The sequence below is a fragment of the Bombina bombina genome, chromosome 2 (genome assembly GCF_027579735.1).
Source record: "Bombina bombina isolate aBomBom1 chromosome 2, aBomBom1.pri, whole genome shotgun sequence".
Taxonomy (NCBI): Eukaryota; Metazoa; Chordata; class Amphibia; order Anura; family Bombinatoridae; genus Bombina; species Bombina bombina.
Genome location: NC_069500.1, coordinates 801,251,707 through 801,274,238, shown reverse-complemented (window position 1 = coordinate 801,274,238; position 22,532 = coordinate 801,251,707). Strand labels below are relative to the sequence as shown.

At 37.2% G+C, this 22,532-nt stretch overlaps 1 protein-coding gene across 3 annotated transcripts in view; it reads right to left on the bottom strand.

Annotated features, from left to right (window-relative positions):
- Positions 1 to 22,532, bottom strand: part of LOC128649627 (zinc finger protein 883) — a 93,368-nt gene that overhangs the window by 69,673 nt on the left and 1,163 nt on the right. For 2 of the 3 annotated variants that reach the window (XM_053702994.1, XM_053702992.1), the window contains exons 2-5: positions 22,352 to 22,491; positions 13,408 to 13,497; positions 2,423 to 2,549; positions 1,740 to 1,823 (exon numbers count right to left, since the gene is read on the bottom strand). In XM_053702994.1, coding sequence (XP_053558969.1) covers positions 1,740 to 1,823; positions 2,423 to 2,549; positions 13,408 to 13,497; positions 22,352 to 22,426 — 376 coding nt within the window. In that variant the 5' untranslated portion in view covers positions 22,427 to 22,491. Of the gene's footprint in view, positions 1 to 1,739; positions 1,824 to 2,422; positions 2,550 to 13,407; positions 13,498 to 19,447; positions 19,652 to 22,351; positions 22,492 to 22,532 lie in introns of those variants that run through there. The other variant, XM_053702993.1, reaches the window with a different exon arrangement.

The following is a 22,532-nucleotide window of genomic DNA, read 5'->3' as shown; positions in this document are numbered from 1 at the left end:
AAAGTTGTTTTAAATTGTATGCTCTATCTGAATCATGAAATAAAAAACTCCAGTTATATGTCCCTTAAAACAGAGTGAGAGTATGCAATTTTTGCACTAGAATTCCCCTTTAAATGCCAATAAAAATTTGCAGCTTTCACAAAGTCAATTTGGACAACAATGCGACTTACAGTACAAATGCATTTATTTTTGGACACAAAATAATAATATTTGCGGAAATACATGTAAACATTGCAGCATTATGAGTGAAGCAAGTAAGCGGGGCTCGGTTAAAAGGTCACCTAAACTTTATTAGAACATGCAAGCTATATACAAAAGTGAATAAAAACACCACTAGCAATTGGAAAAAAGCAGGCTGGCGCGTTTCGGCTCACAGCTTCATCCGAGACCTAAACTCATACTACTACAAAACATATTTATATCCAAAGTCTGTCTCTGATTGGATCAAACGGACCCTGGTCATAGCAATCAAGCCCTTCAGTTTTTTAACCCCTTTAATAACTATATGCAGCAAGGGCTCAGAAATGTTTATAATCTTATGTCTGCATGACAAATATATACATATATTACTAAACATTTACATTTGTAAATAAAGAAAAAGTAAACAGTTGTGTCTGTATAATATAAAGTTACTAAAATTTTGTATAATTAATCTGTGCAGTTTTTTGCATTTATTACTGCACATATATATATATATATATATATATATATATATATATATATATATATATATATATATATATATATATGTTATATATGAATGACTGAGAAAAGTATTCAAGTTATTAGACCACAGGAAAGGTAGGAAGGTGGAGTGAAAAAAAAGTCTCCCATCTCAATGTCCTCTCTGTTTCTCTTATTTAAATGGACAGTTTACAATATAATTTTTATTGTTTAAAAGATAATCGCTTCATTACCCATTCCCCAGTTTTGCATAACCAACACAGTTATAGTAATATACTTTTTACCTCTGTGATAACCTTGTATCTAAGAATCTACTGACAGCTCCCTAATCACATGACATTTTATTTATTATCTATTGACTTGCATTTAGTATTGTGTTGTGCCAAATCTTAAATAACTCCCCGGGCGTGAAGACATTGTTATCTATATGGCCCACATGAACTAGCAATCTCCTGTTGTGAAAAGCAAATACAAAAGCATGTGATTAAGAGTCTACAGAGCCTTTGAAACAGGCAGAAATGTAGAGGTTTAAATGTAATAAAAGTATATTAATATAACAATGTTGGTTGTGCAAAGCTGGGGAATGGGTAGTAAAGGCATTATCTATCTTTTAAACAATAACAATTTTTGTGTGGCCTGTCCCTTTAAGAATTTTGCTTTAACACAGTGAAACAAAAAGTGTTTAGTGATAGCAATACAACTGGAGAATAACTTCTATTTATGTTTACAAAGGTAAAATGCTAAAAAGTAAACTTTTATTGCATTGTCATGCTGATGTCTGATACTAGTGTTATTACAAAACTGCTATGAGATATATGAGATCACCTTAAATAACATATTATTCTTCTTAGTCACGAGAGAAGTGAATTATAAAAGGGAATATTTAGCTATTCATATTACACATCCTGGGTCTTTATTCTAGGGACATAATAGTTGTTGCATGAAAATGAACACATTTTTAAACATAACTTATTTTTTTTTGCTATAAACCAAATAAACATACAAACAAACAAATTGAGTTTTCAAATAATGTATGATTCATTTTTAATACTTACTTGTTGGAGAAGGTGTAGTTACAAAGAAAGTGTCCTCTCCTTGCTCAATTTTAACTATAATATTCGGCTTCACTGTAACACAACCTTTAAAGCAAAAAGTAATTTGAGTTGATTTCCCCATTCTGCGCCAAAGAAAGCAGTTTGCAAAAAAAAAAAATATATATGAAAAAACCCACACACTGACAAAACACTTTTAGAGAGAGTTCCTCATCACATTTATTTCTTCAATATTTTAAAAACTAATGTATCTAAAAAAAAATTTAAAAAAAATCTGCCTTTTATTTTCAGGCTAATCTTTGCTTTAAATAAATCATTATCTCTAACACTTATTTAGTGTTTAATATCACCTAAACATGCCAGATGAATCAGAACTCATATCTTCATAAATAAAAGATTACATTTATAAATTGTACATTATGGTAATTTTCTTTGTTCAATCTAGAAGATTATATTTGAAAACTACAAATTAAAAATAATTTTCCTGCACTGAAAAATTACTTGGATATTTGGTCTTTTTAAATCAATTGGAGATTTTGTCTGAGAGCAGATAGGATGATTAATATTTAGCCCTTTTAATAAGACAACATTCACTTTTTTCTTAGCCGTCTATTGGAAGCCTAAGATCATAATAAGAAAAATAAATATATGTTATCACTTGTGCATTGTATTAGGTAAAAACATACCCACTGAGCTGAGGGTCTGGTAATTGTCCATCATGACATCTCTGTAAAGACTCTTCTGCCCTTCCTCCAAGTAATTCCATTCATCTTCAGTGAAATATATAGCCACATCTTCAAATTGTACTGGTGTCTGAAAAAAATAACATTCTGGACTTCAAGATTCATTCAAAATGTTAGGATCTAAAGGCCTTTTTTTTCTCCATTCATGTATTTTTATCTTCTTTTATTATCAAATTTACTTTATTCTCTTGGTATCCTTTGTGCATTATGTAAGGGAAGCTAGCTGAACATATCTGGTGAGTCAATGACAAGAGCCATACACGTGTAGCCACTAATCGCCAGCTACCAGTAGTGCATTGCTGCTTCCGAGGTATGCTCTTCAACATAGGATAACAAAAGAAATAAGCAACAAAGATAAGACATGTAAACTGGAAAGTTGGTTATAATTGCATACTCTATTTGAATCATGAAGGTTTAATTTTGACTCTACTGTCCCTTTAAAGGAGACATCCTTAAACATGGCCCTCCAGAGGTTTTGGAACTGCACTTCCCATTATGCTCAGCCAGCTGAGCATCATGGGAAATGTAGTTTCAAAACCTCTGGCGGGCCAAGATTGAGGATGTCTGCTTTATAGTCACAGGCCTCAGTCTAAAAAAGAACAAACTACTTTCATAATCAATTACTATAAAAGCCTTAACAAATATAATATACATCAATTTTTTATTATTATTATTATTATGTTCCAATTGCATTTGTGTAGCTCCAAGTGCGATAAAATGTTTGTGGTCACACTCACCACTGCAGGTCTGAATATGTGACATAAGGGTTGGATCCAGTTCTTTAAAAACAAAAAACATATCTAATGATTTTCTACAGAAAATCACCATTAAAATCTATGGGAATTTGTGTAGATAAATTAGTTGAGTTTTTCTAAAATATTGTAATTTACTCCATTGTAAGCTATGGATACACATGGAACAAAAACATTAAATCAGATAAAACCAAATAACAGAGTTGTTGGTTTATCAAAATCACTAATGAACTTAAAAAAAAAAAATTGTTCAAGCCAAATTTACAACACTTAGTAGCCAGACACAATATTTAAAAAACAAATGTTTTAGAAGCCAGACATAACATTTTAGGAGCCTAGCTATGTGGCAAATATGGTCTGTCAATATTTCACTTGGTTTCTTGTTACTGGATGCTGGGATTCCTGACAAAATAATAATAAAATAAATATATACAGGTAGGTTAACGTGTCATTAGATGGTACATATTTCATGTTGTTAATGTATGACAACATACAAAAAGTCTACAGTTCTAAATGCCCCCCAAAGTGCAGGCCTGGGGAGAGTGCCCCTCTTGTCCATCCCCAAAGAGACCCATTTACTTCAAATTTACAAGCCAGCAATACTATTAAAGAGCCAGTCATACTTTTTTGGGAGCAACACAAGAAAGTTTATTAAAAAATCTAAATAGATTCATCTAAGAAATTAGGAGTCAAATGTATAATTCTTGGAGACAACCTGGCTCCCAGGATTTCCCAAGCCATAATAACAAGTCTTTTTAAAGTGATTGTAAACTTTCCCCTTTGTATAAACAGATCCAGAATGTTAGCAATATTTTAGATGGAGTTTAACCCCTTAACGACCGAGGACGTGCAGGGTACGTCCTCTAAAAAAATACCCTTAACGACCAAGGACGTACCCTGCACGTCCTCGGTGTGGAAAGCAGCTGGAAGCGATCCTGCTCGCTTCCAGCTGCTTTCCGGTTATTGCAGTGATGCTTCGATATCGAGGCATCCTGCAATAACCCTTAGTAGCCATCCGATGCAGAGAGCGCCATCGTTGGTGGGTGGGAGCGTGTGTGGGAGGTGGGTGGCGGTCATCGATGGCCCAGATGATGTGGAGGGGGGATGCCCGGACGCGCGCACGTGCAGGCGGGGGCGTGCACGGGCAGGGAGCGGGTGGGAACCGCTACTCTACAGAAAATAATATAAGGAAAATGTTAATAAAAGTAAAAAATAACGGTCATCAGCAGGTGTTGGGTGCTCTGTGGAGGGAGGGAAGCAACACTACAGAAAAAAAACGGGTGAAAAAAAAAAAAACTTTTTCTGCAAACTGGGTACTGGCAGACAGCTGCCAGTACCCAAGATGGCCCCCAGTAAGGCAGAGGGGGAGGGTTAGAGAGCTGTTTGGAGGGGGATCAGGGAGGTTGGGGGCTATGGGGAGATTCTACAAAGCAGCATATGTAAATATGCCCAAAAAAAAAGAAAAGAAAAAAAATACCTTTTATTTTATACCTTTCTGCCAGTACTTAAGATGGTGGGGACAATTGTGGGGTGGGGGAGGGAAGGAAGCTGTTTGGGAAGGATCAGGGGGTGTGATGTGTCAGGTGGGAGGCTGATCTCTACTCTAAAGCTAAAATTAACCCTGCAAGCTCCCTACAAACTACCTAATTAACCCCTTCACTGCTAGCCATAATACAATGTGTGATGCGCAGCAGCATTTAGCGGCCTTCTAATTACCAAAAAGCAACGCCAAAGTCATATATGTCTGCTATTTCTGAACAAAGGGGATCCCAGAGAAGCATTTACAACCATTTGTGCCATAATTGCACAAGCTGTTTGTAAATAATTTCAGTGAGAAACCTAAAATTGTGAAAAAATTAAAGTTTTTTTTTATTTGATCGCATTTGGCGGTGAAATGGTGGCATGAAATATACCAAAATGGGCCTAGATCAATACTTGGGGTTCTCTAATACACTACACTAAAGCTAAAATTAACCCTAAAAGCTCCCTACATGCTTCCTAATTAACCCCTTCACTGCTGGGCATAATACACGTGTGGTGCGCAGTGGCATTTAGCAGTCTTCTAATTACCAAAAAGCAAAGCCAAAGCCATATATCTCTGCTATTTATGAACAAAGGGGATCCAAGAGAAGCATTTACAACCATTTATTTCATAATTGCATAAGTTGTTTGTAAATAATTTCAGTGAGAAACCTAAAGTTTGTGAAAAAAATTGTGAGAAAGTGATCGCATTTGGCGGTGAAATGGTGGCATGAAATATACCAAAATGGGCCTAGATCAATACTTTGGGATGTCTTCTAAAAAAAATATATACATGTCAATGGATATTCAGGGATTCCTGAAAGATATCAGTGTCCCAACGTAACTAGCGCTAATTTTGAAAAAAAAAAAGTGGTTTGGAAATAGCAAAGTGCTACTTGTATTTATGGCCCTATAACTTGCAAAAAAAGCAAAGAACATGTTAACATTGGGAATTTCTAAACTCAGGACAAAATTTAGAAACTATTTAGCATGGGTGTTTTTTGGTGGTTGTAGATGTGTAACAGATTTTGGGGGTCAAAGTTAGAAAAGGTGTGTTTTTTTCCATTTTTTCCTCATATTTTATAATTTTTTTTATAGTAAATTATAAGATATGATGAAAATAATGGTATCTTTAGAAAGTCTATTTAATGGCGAGAAAAACGGTATATAATATGTGTGGGTAGAGTAAATGAGTAAGTGGAAAATTACAGCTAAACACAAACGCCGCAAAAATGTAAAAATAGCCTTGGTCCCAAACGGACAGAAAATGGAAAAGTGTTGTGGTCATTAAGGGGTTAATTCATCAGTTGTAAAGAAGATGCGCTTTTACTTGCTTTTTAATGTTAATACTAATACCTGGCACTCTTGCCGCCCACATCAAAGTTAAATTGTTTTTTTTGTGAACTAATGTTTTTTGAACTGTTCTCCAACAAAAATAAAACTGTGTAAGTGCAGTATGGTTAGAGCACTGATAGTTGAAACTGTTCACAAAAAAAGGAAATTTATTCTTACCTGATAAATTTGTTTCTTTTACGATACGATGAGTCTACGGATTTCATCCTTACTTGTGGGATATCGCCTCCTGGTCAGCAGGAGGAGGCAAAGAGCACCACAGCAGAGCTGTATATATAGCTCCTCCCTTCCCTCCCACTCCAGTCATTCGACCAAAGTTAGGAAGAGAAAGGAAAAGCCAAGGTGCAGAGGTGACTGAAGTTTAAAAAAAATAAAAATAAAGACCTGTCTCAAAAAAACAGGTTGGGCCGTGGACTCATCGTATCGTAAAAGAAACAAATTTTTCAGGTAAGAATACATTTCCTTTTACAAGATACGTTGAGTCCACGGATTTCATCCTTACTTGTGGGATACAATACCAAAGCTATAGTACACGGATGAAATGGGAGGGACAAGACATGAAACCTAAACGGAAGGCACCACTGCTTGAAGAACTTTCCTCCCAAAAACAGCCTCAGACGAGGCAAAAGTATCGAATTGGGAAAATTTGGAAAATGGTGAAGAGCAACCAAGTTGCAGCTTTGCAAATCTGTTCAACCGAAGCATCATTTTTGAATGCCCATGAAGAAGCCACAGCTCTAGTGGAATGAGCCGTAATACTTGCAGGAGGCTGCTGTCCAGCAGTCTCATATGCAAACCGGATGATACTCTTCAGCCAAAATGAAAGAGAGGTAGCCATAGCTTTCTGACCCCTACGCTTCCCAGAAAAAACAATAAACAGGGAAGAAGAGTGACGAAAATCCTTAGTGGCTTGCAAGTAAAACTTTAAAGCACGGACCACATCCAAATTATGTAACAGCCGCTCCTTCTTAGAAGAAGGATTAGGACTCAAGGAAGGAACAACAATTTCCTGATTAATATTTTTAGTAGAAACAACCTTAGGAAGAAAACCAGGTTTGGTATGTAACACCACCTTATCAGAATGGAAAACAAGATAAGGAGAATCACATTGTAATGCCGAAAGCTCAGAAACTCTGCGAGGAGAATAAATAGCAACCAAAAATAAAACTTTCCAAGATAACAACTTAATATCTATGGAATGCATAGGTTCAAACGGAACCCCTTGAAGAACACTAAGAACTAAATTCAAACTCCAAGGAGGAGCAACTGGTCTAAACACAGGCCTGATTCTAGCCAGAGCCTGACAAAAAGATTGAACATCTGGAACATCTGCCAGACGCTTGTGTAGCAAAATAGACAAAGCAGAAATCTGTCCCTTTAAGGAACTTGCTGACAACCCTTTCTCCAATTCTTCTTGGAGAAAAGACAAAATCCTGGGAATCCTAACCCTACTCCATGAGTAGCCCTTGGATTCACACCAATAAAGATATTTACGCCATATCTTATGGTAAATATTTCTAGTAACAGGCTTACGTGCCTGCATCAAGGTATCAATGACCGAATCAGAGAACCCTCGCTTAGATAAAATCGAGCGTTCAATCTCAAAGCAGTTAGCTGCAGAGAAACTAGATTTGGATGATGGAAGGGTTCCTGAATGAGAAGGTCTTTCCTCAATGGAAGCTTCCACGGTGGCTGAGATGACATGTCCACCAGATCCGCATACCAAGTCCTGCGAGGCCACGCAGGAGCGATGAGGATCACCGAAGCCCTCTCCTGTTTGACTCGAGCAATCACCCGGGGAAGAAGAGCAAATGGAGGGAACACATAAGCTAGGCTGAACGACCAAGGCACTGCCAAGGCATCTATCAGTTCGGCCTGGGGATCCCTGGACCTGTATCTCGGAAGCTTGGCATTCTGACGAGATGCCATAAAATCCAACTCCGGCCTGCCCCATCTGAGAATCAGGTTGGTAAATACCTCCTGATGAAGTTCCCATTCCCCCGGATGAAAAGTCTGTCTGCTCAAAAAATCCGCTTCCCAGTTTTCCACTCCTGGGATGTGGATTGCCGACAGATAACAAGAGTGAGCCTTCGCCCACTGAATTATCTTGGCTACTTCTGTCATCGCTAAGGAACTTCTTGTTCCTCCCTGATGATTGATGTAAGCTACAGTCATAATGTTGTCCGACTGGAATCTGATTAATTTGGCAGAAGCTAACTGAGGCCAAGCCTGAAGCGCATTGAATATTGCAATCAAATCTAGAATATTGATGGGAAGTAGAGACTCAGATCGAGTCCATACACCCTGAGCCCTCAGGGAGTTCCAGACTGCTCCCCATCCTATCAGACTGGCATCCGTTGTCACTATCACCCATGAGGGTCTGCGGAAGCATGTCCCCTGGGACAGATGATCCAGCGACAACCACCATAGAAGAGAGTCCCTGGTCTCCTGATCTAGATCTACTTGAGGAGACAAATTTGCATAATCTCCATTCCACTGTCTGAGCATGCTCAGTTGCAGAGGTCTGAGATGAAAACAAGCAAACGGAATGATGTCCATCGCCGCTACCATCAATCCAATTGCCTCCATGCACTGAGCAACTGACGGCCGAGGAGTGGACTGAAGGGTTCGGCATGTATTCAGAATCTTTAACTTTCTGACTTCTGTCAAAAAGATCTTCATGGATAGAGAGTCGATTAGAGTTCCCAAGAAAGGAACCCTTGTCTGCGGAAATAGCGAACTCTTCTCTAGATTCACTTTCCACCCGTGAGTCCTTAGAAAGGACAGAACAATGTCGGTATGAGACTTTGTTAGCTGATAAGATGACGCCTGGATCAGAATATCGTCCAGATAAGGCGCCACTGCAATGCCACGCGGCATGAGAACCGCCAGCCAAGACCCCAGAACCTTCGTGAAAATTCTGGGTGCCGTGGCCAGCCCGAAAGGAAGAGCCACGAACTGAAAATGTTTGTCCAGAAAGGCAAATCGGAGGAACTTGTGATGATCTTTGTGGATAGGAACATGTAGATATGCATCCTTTAGATCCATGGTAGTCATAAATTGACCCTCCTGGATCAATGGAAGAATGGTACGAATAGTTTCCATCTTGAAGGATGGAACTCTGAGAAACTTGTTTAGACTTTTGAGGTCTAAAATAGGTCGGAGCGTTCCCTCTTTTTTGAGAACTACAAAGAGATTTGAGTAAAACCCCTGACCCTGTTCCTGTATTGGAACGGGACATATTACTCCCATGGAAACAAGGTCTCTTACACAACATAAGAACGCGTCTGTTTTTATCTGGTTTGCAGATAATCTTGAAAGAAGAAACCTTCCTCTGGGGGAAGAGTTTCTGAATTCCAACTGATATTCCTGAGACACAATTTCCAGTGTCCAAAGATCTTGAACATCTCTTATCCAGGCCTGGACGAAGAGAGAGAGTCTGCCCCCCACCAGATCCGGTCCCGGATCGGGGGCCGACCCTTCATGACGACTTTGTAGCAGCAGCAGGTTTCTTGGATTGTTTGCCCTTGTTCCAGGGCTGATTGGGCCTCCAAGTGGCCTTTGTGAATAATTCCCCTCCTGTTTGGCGGAAGAGGAAACTCCCTTGAAATTTCGAAAGGAACGAAAATTACTCTGTCGCCCTTCTCTGTTTGGACTTTTTATCCTGAGGGAGGAGATGACCCTTGCCTCCCGTTATGTCAGAAATTATCTTCTTCAAGTCAGGCCCGAACAGGGTCTTCCCCTTGTAAGGAATAGTCAAAAGCTTAGATTTGGATGACACATCCGCAGACCAAGATTTTAGCCATAAATCTCTGCATGCTAAGTGTCAGGCTTTCAATATAATGTTAATGAAGGAACTCAATTCACAGATCTAAATATACTAAAGGTTGTTTTGTTTCACTATAATTAAGGAATGACACTATGGCTTAGTGAAATTCACACCTAATAGTGATAGTTTAGTTGCTGGTATTGCCTCACCCCAATTTGTGCAGTTAAGGGTTAAGAAATGTTTAAATGGATTAAAGGAATGCTCTCAGTTACAGAAGTAACTTCAGAATAAAGATGCGAGTGTAGTATAGTCTCTTAAATCTTATAGCGTCACATGTAGAGTACCACTTTAAATAATAAGCTTGTGCTTTCTGATTACCGCTAACCTATGTTGGTAACTTCTTATATAAATGCTTTTTAAATTGCAGAGTTAGCTTTTACCTTTTCTTCTCATGCACTTGTAGCAAGGTAATGCTGATAGAATGATCAGTCTGTTCTGTGGAAGTTCCGGTTAGGAGCTGGGAGGGTGTTAAGGGCTGTGACGTTTGGGGAGAAAGCTGCGGCATGCTCTGCATCTCATCTGTAGACTCCTGAGAAACATTCATCTTAGTCAAAGGTTTGTCAAAAATAATTTTATCTCTAAAATGCAAGGCCCTCTCAATACATGAGGGACAAAAAGGAGCAGGGGGTTCCACAGTGGCATTCAAACACATTGCACACGCAGTTGGGATATTATCAGTATCCATGATAAGCAAGAAGCAATTTGGTCAACAGAATAGTTTCTTAATTTAATAAACTATATAAAAAAAAAAATTAAAAAAAAATTATCAGCACAAAGTCCGACAGAGAATTTTTGAACTGATCAGATACTGTGCCTTTAAATTGAACATTCAGTCGCAGAAATAAAACAAAATGAGCCTCTGCAAAATAAACTGTATTCAGAACCTCACCTCAACAGCTCTGCTGAGGCGCCTACCTGCCCCCACGGTCTCCGACCACACTAACACAGACGCACCGGATGAATCACAGGAAAAACGCCTAAGACCGCTCCTTGTCACCATGCGGTCGCGGCGATAACACACAGCCTGTCAGCATCCGGGACTTGCGTAATGGTATCTGCGCAGCAAACAGACAAGCACGCCAAAGTAGTCCAGCCCATCGTGGGCATTGCATTAGCCCGTACTCCGCGCGGCAAGAGACTTCCGATATACTATGGAGTCCTCAGCGCGGCCTGAAGCCGCTTCACTAACCGCTGCAAAACTAGGTCTGCACTCAAACACAAACCGGAACCATCACACAGCCGCAAACCGGAGTCCTTAAATAAGACTCCGGTAATCCCAGTGTCAAATAAAATCTCTTAGTGTCACACAAGCCCAAGCATAGGATCACATAGGCTGATAAACGTTAGAGCCTGAAATTAACCCCTTAGTGTCCGTTGCCCTGTACCTCAGTACTCCCAACTCACACACACTGTCACAGAAATCAGCCCTGTCTTTGTCAAAGGGCTCTAGATCTCAACAGGTCACAAGCACACAGTCCATTCTGAGGTAGCCAGTGTCCCAGAAATTACAAGACTGCACTTACCTCATTGCTCATGAACAGCATGAGAAGGTCCACAGGATCAAGAGGTCTTCTCCCTCCAGCAGCTCTGTGGACACAGAAGGGCCTTAGTTAAAATCTGCCAAGATCATCAGTATACATCAGTATACAAAGGGCAGCACTAGTATGGGAGGCACAGTGAGGGTAAAACCCCACCAGTTCCAATTGCTTTAAAGCCACCTGTAGCTCTACTCTAGAGGCTCACAAGGATTACGGCTACACCCTAAAGTAAAATAGCACACTTTGGTACCATTTAAAAATAATAAACTCTTGATTGAAGAATCTAAACTAACACCTCACTTTACCTCTTCCTATCACTAACACAGGCAAAGAGAATGACTGGAGTGGGAGGCAAGGGAGGAGCTATATATACAGCTCTGCTGTGGTGCTCTTTGCCACCTCCTGCTGACCAGGAGGCGATATCCAACAAGTAAGGATGAAATCTGTGGACTCATCGTATCTTGTAAAAGAAAAATACTTTTGAAGGTGGCGGCCGGAGCAAAGGGTATTTGAATTTCAGCGCTACATTAAAAAGTAAGTTGTAGTGCATCTTCATTACAACACAGATTAATTCAACTCCATCTTAAATATTGCTAAAATTCCAGATCTGTTTTTATAAAGGGGAACGTTTACCATCACTTTAACTTCATACTATGATTTTCCAGAACATGATTAAATCCAGCAATATAGTGCCTTTAATGGAACAGTAAATACAAGACATTGCTGTTGTCTTGCTAAAAAAAATAACATGTCAGACAATTCTAAACATTTTAAAAGAAAACCTAACATCTTGCTTGCTGCAATTGTTTTTCAGTAGCCATCTATCATTTGCCTTATTTGGACCAGTCAATCTGGTACCAAGTTTGCAGACAACAAGGCTAGCCATTTCTATTATGTTAGTATAAAGTGCATTGCACTGCAGTCTGTTATCTGCTAAAGCCAATAAGGGAAAGATATAAAACAGGGTTTAGGTTCTTAAGGGTGTTAAAGGGACATTGTACACTAGATTTTTCTTTGCATAAATATTGTGTACATGATCCATTTATATAGCCCATCTGGGAGTGTTTTTGAAACAATGTATAGTTTTGCTTATTTTTTAAATAATCTGCTGATTTTCAGACTCTGACCAAGTCCCAAAGTATCAGAAGTATACTGATGTCTACTGACTCCTGCTTGTGTAATGGTTATTTTCATATGCAGGGGAGGGGGGGGGCGGGGAAGTGTCTGCTCTTCTTGCTTTCATAGCCCCTGTCACTGTGTGTCCCTGCTTAACCTCATCAACAGTGATAAACTGGGAGCTTCTAAGTAAGTTTTTTAAAAGGTTTTATATCAGTATCTGTGCATATTCTTCTTTATAGTAGTGTCTATTACATGCAGTTATATGAAAATTGGTGCATACAGTCCCTTTAAGAAATTTCAGGGTGAATTTCCAGTTCTGAAAATTGGAAGATCTACAATTTTAGAGCTAAATTACAAGAAAAAGTGGCAAAATTATAAAAAGTATATTGCAAAGTAGTTTTGTTACACATGACTGAACAAACATGAAATGATTGCTATAGTCTAGTAAGTAGCCTGCATAACAGCAATAGTGAGAGTTTAGCACTGCAGAGATTTCTTCATATTTTCAGAATTAAACCTCTTGACAGCAGTTTATATCTTTCCTTAAAAAATGCTTTGAAGAAATTGTAAAATTGTTTTAATTTAAACTATGTAATAGAAAAAAAATGTCAGTGTATTAATTCAAAATTATTGACAAACGATACATGGCAGGCTTATCAAGAGGTGTGTCCCTTGATTGCAAAACAATGCAGAAACAATACAAAATTACAGTTTTAAATTATTTTAAAAACATTTTGCAGTGCAGTACTTATTTGGTGTTACAGCCATAACAAGGGTCTCTCTCCCCTCTGTATATATTATATTTTCATCTCTCACCTTTTGCACAGATTTGGCTGTACGCTTGCTTTTGCTTCCTTTAGGTCGTCCCCTCGGTCTTTTAGGTGGAGGTTCTACACTGCCTGGCTTCTAAAACAAAACAAAAAAAATGTGGAAAATGCAGAAAAAGCAGTGGGTTTTTTGGGGGGGGTTTGGGGGGAAGTTGGAAAGGGAGAAAAGAATGAAAATTGAAATAGTAGCAATTTTCTTTTTCTGGCTTGCTATAATCACTAGTTAATTGTGTGATTGGTATTTAATGATTTAACATTTCAGAATAATGATTGTAATCTCTATTTTTCTGATTTTACAATTGTCTAATGATTTGTCTTTTTATTGTAATCAAAGCATTGTATTCTGTTTTTGTTTTTTTGTCTTCTGCATCAATAAAAAAAATATAACCGAATGTTAAGCTAAAATTGTCTAATATTTTTTTCTAATATATGTTGCACAAATTAATCATTAAATCACTTTATGTTAAAAATATGTAGCTTAAAAGGGATATGAAACACAAAGAAATATAGTTTGTGATTCAGACAGAGCATAGCATTTTAAAAAAAAGTTTCCAATTTACTTTTATCATCAAATTTGTTTCATTCCTATGAGATTCTGTGTTGAAGAGATACCTAGGTAGGCACTACATGACAGGAAATAGCGCTGCTATCTAGTGCTCTTGCATATGGCTAACATTCTTCCAAAACTGCTGCCATATAGTGCTCCAGAAATGGGCTAGCTCCTAAGCATAACTTCCTGCTTTTCAACAAAAGATACCAAGAGAATGAAGACACATGGATAATAGAAGTAAAATTAGAAAGTTGTTTAAAATCGCATGCTCTATCTGAATCATGCAAGAAACATTTGGGTTTCATATCCTTCTCATCATGGAGGTATGATTTAAAAGGGACAGTGTACTATAACATGTTCTCCCATTTATTTGTTAGTTATCCATTTTATCTACTGAAGTGTATTAAATTGTTTACAAATAGCTAACTTACCTTTACTTTGGCATTATTGCCTGTGGTATCATCACATGTACTGACAATTTCAATACTTAAAGTGAAAGTAAATCCTAGCTTTTTTACAAATACTAGGATTGACTATTGAAACAAATAAAGGGGACTCTCATTCATGAAGTATAAGGTACTTCATGTAAAAAGCTCCTTTATTTGTTTTAACCGATCGCCGTTTTTAGCTGCTACAGCAGCCCATGGCTAAAAAAAAAATGTTGCCGAGAGGTGACGTTTTCACCTCTTAGCCAATAGCCATGTGGTAAATCCGGCTTGGCGCCCATGGGAGCTGGATTTATCACACAGCTATTGGCTAAGAGGTGAAAACGTCACTTCTTAGAAAAAAATTTTTTTTGCCGTGTGCTGCTGTAGCAGCTAAGAACGGCGATCGGTTAAAACAAATAATGGAGCTTTCTACATAGAGTATCTTATACTTCATGAATGAAAGTCCCCTTTATTTGTTTCAAAAGTCAATCCTAGCGTTTGTAAAATGCTAGGATTTACTTTCACTTTAAGTATTGGCTATAGTAAAGCTATAAAAACATAGCCAATAGTAAAAAATTACAGTTCCAGTGGGAAGGGGGAAGTGTAGGAGAGAAAAGTGATTCAATGTGAGCTGTTATCTCTAAGTTTTGAACTTTGGTATACAGACTGACAGGAAGTATTTGTGTGTATAGAAAGTGGGAAAAGGATCTATGATATCCCTGCAAGCTCAGCCTGTTTTAATGGGTTGTGTTGCCAAAGAACAAAATCAACTATTTAATATACAAAAACTAACTTAGATGAGCAGTTTCTCATACATGTTTTACTCTTCTGCTGGTATAAAAAGTGGTTGGAAACACATTTAAGAGAAAAACACTTCTACATTACACTGTCCTTTAATTACATAACATTAGACACAATTATGTCACATAAAAACTTTAGATTTTATAATTACACATTTATGATATGCAATATGAACAAAATGATTATACACATCATGGTTTGCTAAACTGAATGCCACTTTAACTTTGTATTATAAGATTAACTATACTGCATGTTTATTCTATCAACCATCTTTGAATATGAGCTTTTACATTGAGATACCATCTTTATATAGTCATTATATTTCTATTTCTTTCTTTTTGATAAATATAATAGAGGGTATTAAACATATTATATTACAGTTTTAAGATCATTTTGTGCTGATTAAACCCACTCCCTGACAGTTTGTTTATTTTTTTTATTTTTTAAGGATTATGCCACTCCATTAATAGAGCTATGGGAGTTGATCATATCAGCCAATCAGCAATGAATCCTTAGGTCATGGCTTCACAAATGGCAATTGCTAGAATCTAAAATATGAGGCCTAGAAAACTGGAACTGGGTAAAAAGGCTATCAAGATGTTAAAAGGTTAAATTAATGTTTACTACTTGTAGCCAATATATTAAGCCAATATTGTATTTTAACAAATAAAAAAGGGGTTAAAACTGCTGTGGTACTTGCAATCAGGGTGTTAAATTATTGTGTGTGTGTTACTGGTAAGCAAAATGTGATATTACTGTTGTATGTTACTGATAGGAAAAAGTGTTAAAGTTCAGAGGTATGCTGGCAACCCAAGGGTTAAATCGCTCCAGTGTTTAATACTGGCAAAGATATGGGTTAAATCTCACACGTGTACAAACTTCTGGGACACCTGTTACCTATCTCCACATCTCAAAACTATATTATGTCACAGTTTGTTAATTTAAACTACTTTATATTAAAAGGTGTTGTGTACCAGGAGGTAAAAAAACGTATCACATGTCGAAAAAAAAAAAGGAAATCCAAAACAGGATTACTGTTGTGAGGGTAGATCAATAAGTCCCAATCCTAAATCGGAAAGCTTGGGTTTACATTGCTGCAAGTGAAAGTATAATCTATATTGTTTTGAGTGTGCAGATGACAAATTTCTCTGAAGTTAAACTTTTCAAATTAAAGGGACACTAAACCCATCAGAAAAGTTACCTCCATTAGCCAGATCAATATAAATACGTACTTTTTGTAAATATCATTGCGCTTCATATGTTTACCCTTTCTGAGAAATCGTCACCCCAAATTTAATTGCATTCCGAACCCACCGCAGACAATAACTTCTAATTCTCCAATCGAGACTGATAACCCAAGCTATCAACATGGCGGATTATCGCCGCTATGTGCATGCGCAATTTTAAGTAATCGTCATAGCAAACGTCACTGGATGAAGACATACAGACCCGCTTATGGCTCAATGTGGAGTCAGTGAACGGATATGCGCATGTGCGGGTAGACAAATCGATATGTGCATGCGAACGGTGACAACATCACAAGTTAATGAGATGCAATTATTGAAATTACTATTGTTACGTTTGTTGTATCATGCGCCTCCCATATTTGAGGGTTGGCTGATATGACGTAATAGACGAAAATTAAAATTAATATTTCTCATGTTTAGAAACTTTGTTTCAGACTACATATAGGTATGTGAGGATATGTAAACATGTTACATATGATATTGATGGTCAGTTGGTGGAAAAAAAAACAAAAAAAAAGTTTTGGAATCCTTTAACATGAAATTTTGTGTGAGAGGTTAATACATTTGTAGAAAATTAAATGCTTGGAGAAAAAAATAGAAATTATTTAAAGGTAAAGAAAGGTCAATATTTAAACGAACATGTGTGGATTTCCATTTTAAATATAGGCAATTATGCAATATACTTTAACAAAAATATTTCTACTTAAAGTTATTACTGTTTTTCAGAGGCATATACATATATGCTGTGAGGGCTCGTGCACAAGAATTCAAACACAATAGGCCCCATTTATTAATGGCCAGGCGGACGTTTGCTGCTGTGAACCTGTTCGCTAGCCCTTGCGAAATGCCGCCCCTTGTTCATGCACTGCCAATCGAGCACTAGCAGGGGCTGTCAATCATCCAGATTTGATCAGGATGATTTCACTCTGACACACTTTAGGTGGCGAAGAGATTAAGTAGCAGCTGCTTAACTAGCGTTTCAGGCTTCCCCATGCAAGCCTAAAACTAAGGTTGCACCGATACCGATACTAGTATCGGTATCGGTACCGATACCAAGTATTTGCATGAGTACTTGTACTCGTGCAAATGTACCGATACTTAAACCGATACCTCCACTTCCTACCCATAAACTAAACATTTTTACTACTGTTCTGCCAATACAAATTGCTGTTATTTGTATTATTGTAGGAGAGATCACTGTACCTCGTTCAGACAAATCCCTGAAGTACTGGGCAGTTAATAAACAGATTTCCAGCTCTGGCTAAAATGGCCCAAAAATATCTTTCTGCCCCATGCAGTAGTGTGGAAAGTGAAAGACAGTTCAACTTAGAGTCGAACCTCCATACAAATGTCAGCTTGATGTTATATTCAGCCCTACAACCCAATTGCATCACCCCTTTAAATTTAATATTTTATTGTAATATTTTTTATTTATAAACGTGTTCAGTGAACTTTGTGACAAATAAAACGGTTTTATTATTTCATAATGTCTTTTGAATTACAGTCCTCTATAATTATAAAGAAGGAATCTTAAATAATTATTATTATTACTATATTGTGCTTGGTAAAATGTCACATGACATTAAAAAAAAAGTATCGGTAATTGGTATCGGTCATAAAAAAATGGTATCGGTGCAACCCTACCTAAAACATTGGGAGGGGGGGGGGCGCAGCTGCTTTTGCAGCTTTATAAATGGGCTCAGAGAGCTGGCAATGGTGTGAACTGTGCCTGTAAAGACTACATTTGTGTCATACAACTCACAGCTGACTCTCTGAAAAAGGTGTGTCGTTTGAATACTGGTGCACAGACCCATATGGTGCATATGTGTGTATGCCACTGAAAACCAGAAATAAACTTGTACTAGAAGATTTTTTGCTGATGGAAGTATAGTGCAAAAATGCTTCTATTTAAAATTAAAATGCACCCATGCCATGACATTTCTATTCCTTTAACTCCAACCGAAATCCATAAGGATACTGTTGATACATTAGGACAGTGTTTTTCAACCAGTGTGCCATGGCACACTAGTGTGCCGTGAGAGATCCTCAGGTGTGCCGCGGCAGACTGACAACAGTGCGGGGGTGTCCCTCTTTCAAATTTTGAAATATTGGGAGGTATGTGACAGGCTCATCAGGCATCATTTACAACCATGACATTGACATTCATTCACAGACAATGATTATGACTGTTTGTAAAAGAATGTCAATATGTCATGTATAGTTTGTAGGAGGCATGGCATGACAGTACAGTGTGTGTGTGTGTATATACAGTATGTGTGTATATATATATATATATATATATATATATATATATATATATCTCCTGTATTAGGCTACAATGTGTCATTTTGTAAAATGTTGGGATGGTGGTGTGCCGCAGGATTTTTTAATGTAAAAAAGTGTGCCACGGCAAAAAAAAGGTTGCAAATCACTGCATTAGGAGACTCCATTTCACACCATAGTTGAAAAGTGGTATTGGGAAGAGAATCCCAACAACAGTTGCTATTAACAAGGTGATGGGAGGTTGCAGACTGACAATTCCCAAAATAGGAGAATACAAAAGAGTGTTATACATTCAATTTTAGTAGATATTTTTGGGACGAGAAAATTGTCTGCATACTGGTTTCCCCAAATGTTGACTGCAGACCAGCGCAGATGGCGAGTTAACAAGAATATCAGACAAGAATTTGAAGTAATCATGATGATTTCTATAGGTCATTTCTCACTAAGGGTGAGAACTGTATATACCTTGTCAAACATAAGACAATAGAACACCATAATTCTCCTCAGAAATTGTGTATCCAGGAACGTGCTGGCAATGTTATCTGTGTTTTGGGCTGCACAGAGAAGTTATGACGGATTTTTTATGATAGCATAAGAGGTAGCTACTGAGCCAATTTGATTAGAAAATATTGTGACATCACACAATATCTACACAAAATCATCAAAAACATAAAACAAGTTGGGATAGACACAAAATAATATGAACTGTAATTAATTTACCTGTAAATGTATACTGCAGTGCCTCTCCATTAACCCTTTCTTTTACGTTTCTGAATTGTACAGGTCTAACTCCCCCCACACATTTCCTTAAATGGCTGCATCTACGTCTACCTTTGATTTGGTAGAATACAACACTTTAGCACTCATCTGCTGGAGCATGCCTAGAAGTAAATAAGCAGCTGTGAACTCAGTTGAAATACACTGATATTATAAGTTTGAGGAAGTTTAAATCTCATGAGAGTTAAGTGAAATCTCATGAGATCACAGTAAAATAGTTCACGACCTCAGCACTGTTGATGCCGATTGGCTGCTGTTCATTTCTTCATTTTTTTTATTTTTTTTACCTGCAGCTAAGCAGCAGCTGAGTATAACGTTTTACACAGAACTTACTCTGCTGAGCTGAGGAAATTGTGAGGTAAAATATCTTCCTTTTTTACATAGAGATGCTCAGGTGATATTTTCCTGTCAGCTTTTTACAGTTATACTGCATCAGTTTCATGTGATTTAGCATATGAGTATTATGTCCCTTTAATTAGCCCTTTTAAGATATGCACAGATCTCAACGTGTTTTATGGCACTTTAACGCACATCATCACATTAAAAAAAATATATATATGTTGATTTAAAAGTTAGTATGTAGCATTATTTACATAAGGAAAATCTTCAGATTCAATAATTGGATATTATTCCTATTAGCATATTTTTTTTTAATATCTGAGAACAGATATGCAAATATTTTAATTAATCATAGGTGTGTTAGGTTAAATATACAGGTGGCCCTCGGTTTACAACGGTTCAATTTACACCGTTTCAGAATAACAACCTTTTTTTCCAGTCATGTGACTGCTATTGAAAAGCATTGAGAAGCAGTGCATTTATTAAAATAGCCAGTAGGTGGAGCTGTCCGCTTGTGTCGCAGCAAAGCCAAGCAAGCTGAAATTAATCAGTTTAACCAGATCTGAGCTATTGAGCAGATTTCAAAGGAACAAGATGTTCCTGTCTATAAATCAGTCCAGATTGGAATGCATAGAAAGAACTGTTTGCAGAAAAATGCAAGTGAAGTCTGTGTTGTGTGATTATTTTATTATGTTTATAATGCTGTTTAGCAAATGTTTTTGTTCATTTAACTTAGTTTAATTATATATTCTGTGTTGTGTGATTATTTTATTAGGTTTATAATGCTGTTTAGCATTTAAAGTCTTCATTTCAAAGCTTTAAAAATAATGTACTAGGTGTTACTTATGACAATTTTGAGAGGGGCCTGGAACCTATCTCCCTCACTTCCCATTGATTTATATTATAAACTGGGTTTCAATTTACAACGGTTTCGATTTACAACCATTCCTTCTAGAACCTAACCCCGGCGTAAACTGAGGGCTACCTGTATATATGTATATATATATATATATATATATATATATATATGTGACTATTTTTGGTTGTTAGCTTCTGCTAAATTAGTATAAAGATTCTCTAGATACAAAATGTGTAATATATTAACTCAAAGGAATATGAAACCCAATTTTTTTCTTTCATGATTCAGCTAGAGCATGCAATGGGCCGTCTCTTAAGCTTACATTCCTGCTTTTTCAAATAAAGATACCAAGAAAATGAAGAAAATTTGATAATAGGAGTACATTAGAAAGTTCATGAAAGAAATGTGGGTTTCGTATCCCTTTAAAGGGATTAATGATTCAGATAGAGCATGCAATTTTAAGCAACTTTCTAATTTACTCCTATTATCAATTTTTATTCATTTTTGGTTCAGAACCTGGGTTATGCTTGCGGCCAAATTATATGTCAGCCACCAATAAGCAAGCCTTCAGGCTTGCCGGAAACAGCAGTCATGAAGCAGCGATCTAAAGACCGCTGCTCCATAACTTGTCCGCCTGCTCTGAGGCCGCGGACATCAATCCACCCAATCCTATACAATTGGGCTGATTGACACCCCCTGCTAGCAGCCGATTGGCCCCGAATCTGCAGAGGGGAGCATTGCACAAGCAGTTAAAAAGAACTGCTTGTGTAATGATAAATGCAGACAGCGTTTGCTGTTGGCATTTGCTGATGTGCGTCCGACATGATACGCTACATTGTATCATGTCCGCTCGCACATTAATAAATAGGCCCCTAAATGTCAGCCTCCAATAAGCAAGCCCTATCCATGGTGCTGAACCCAAAATGTGCCAGGTCCTATGTTTTAAACATTACAATTTGGAAAAACCTAAAGACTGGAATAGTACTTAAAGGGCCACTAAACCCAAAATCTTTCTTTCATGATTCAGATAGAGAATAGAAATGTAAACAACATTACAATTTACTTCCATTATTTATTTTGCTTCATTTTTTAAATATCCTTAGTTGAAGAAAAAGCAATGCACATGGTGAGCCAATCACAGGAGGCTTCTATGTGCAGCAACCAATCAGCAGCCAGTGAGCATATCTAGATATGCTTTTCATCAAAGAATATCAAGAGAATAAAACAAATTAGATAATATAAGTAAATTAGAAAGATGTTTAAAATGGCATTCTCTTTCTAAATCATAAAAGAAAAAATGTGGGTGGCATGTCCCTTTAAATTAGAAAGTAGTACCAGTTACCAGATATAACTAATAGGACAGGAGGTTTTCATAAATTCCTGCTTTTGAAATAAAGATAGCAAGAGAACGAAAAATTTATAGGAGTAAATTAGAAAGTTGCTTAAAACTGAATCATGAAAGAAAAAAAATTGAGTTTCATATCCATTTAAAAAATACCTTTGGCACTGATACCCATAGGTTTTCCACCCTGTATCATCTGTCAGACTAAGAGAAGCTGTATCTATACTGCAATAAATCTAAATGTTCTAGTATTCAGATAAGCAATGTGATCAAGTTGATATTAGATAAATAAAATTGTTAAAGTTACCTGCAGGCATTTTGTTTCATGCTTCTTTCCATCCAAACTCCCATTATTACGTTTCATAACTGATTTCTTCTTCATTTTTCAGCACTTTCCCAATGTACAGAATAGCAAATAAATGTTGTGCAGCCAGCTTCTTCCTTTTACTGGATAAAGTATGAGTTTATAGAGAAGATTTAAAAGGGTA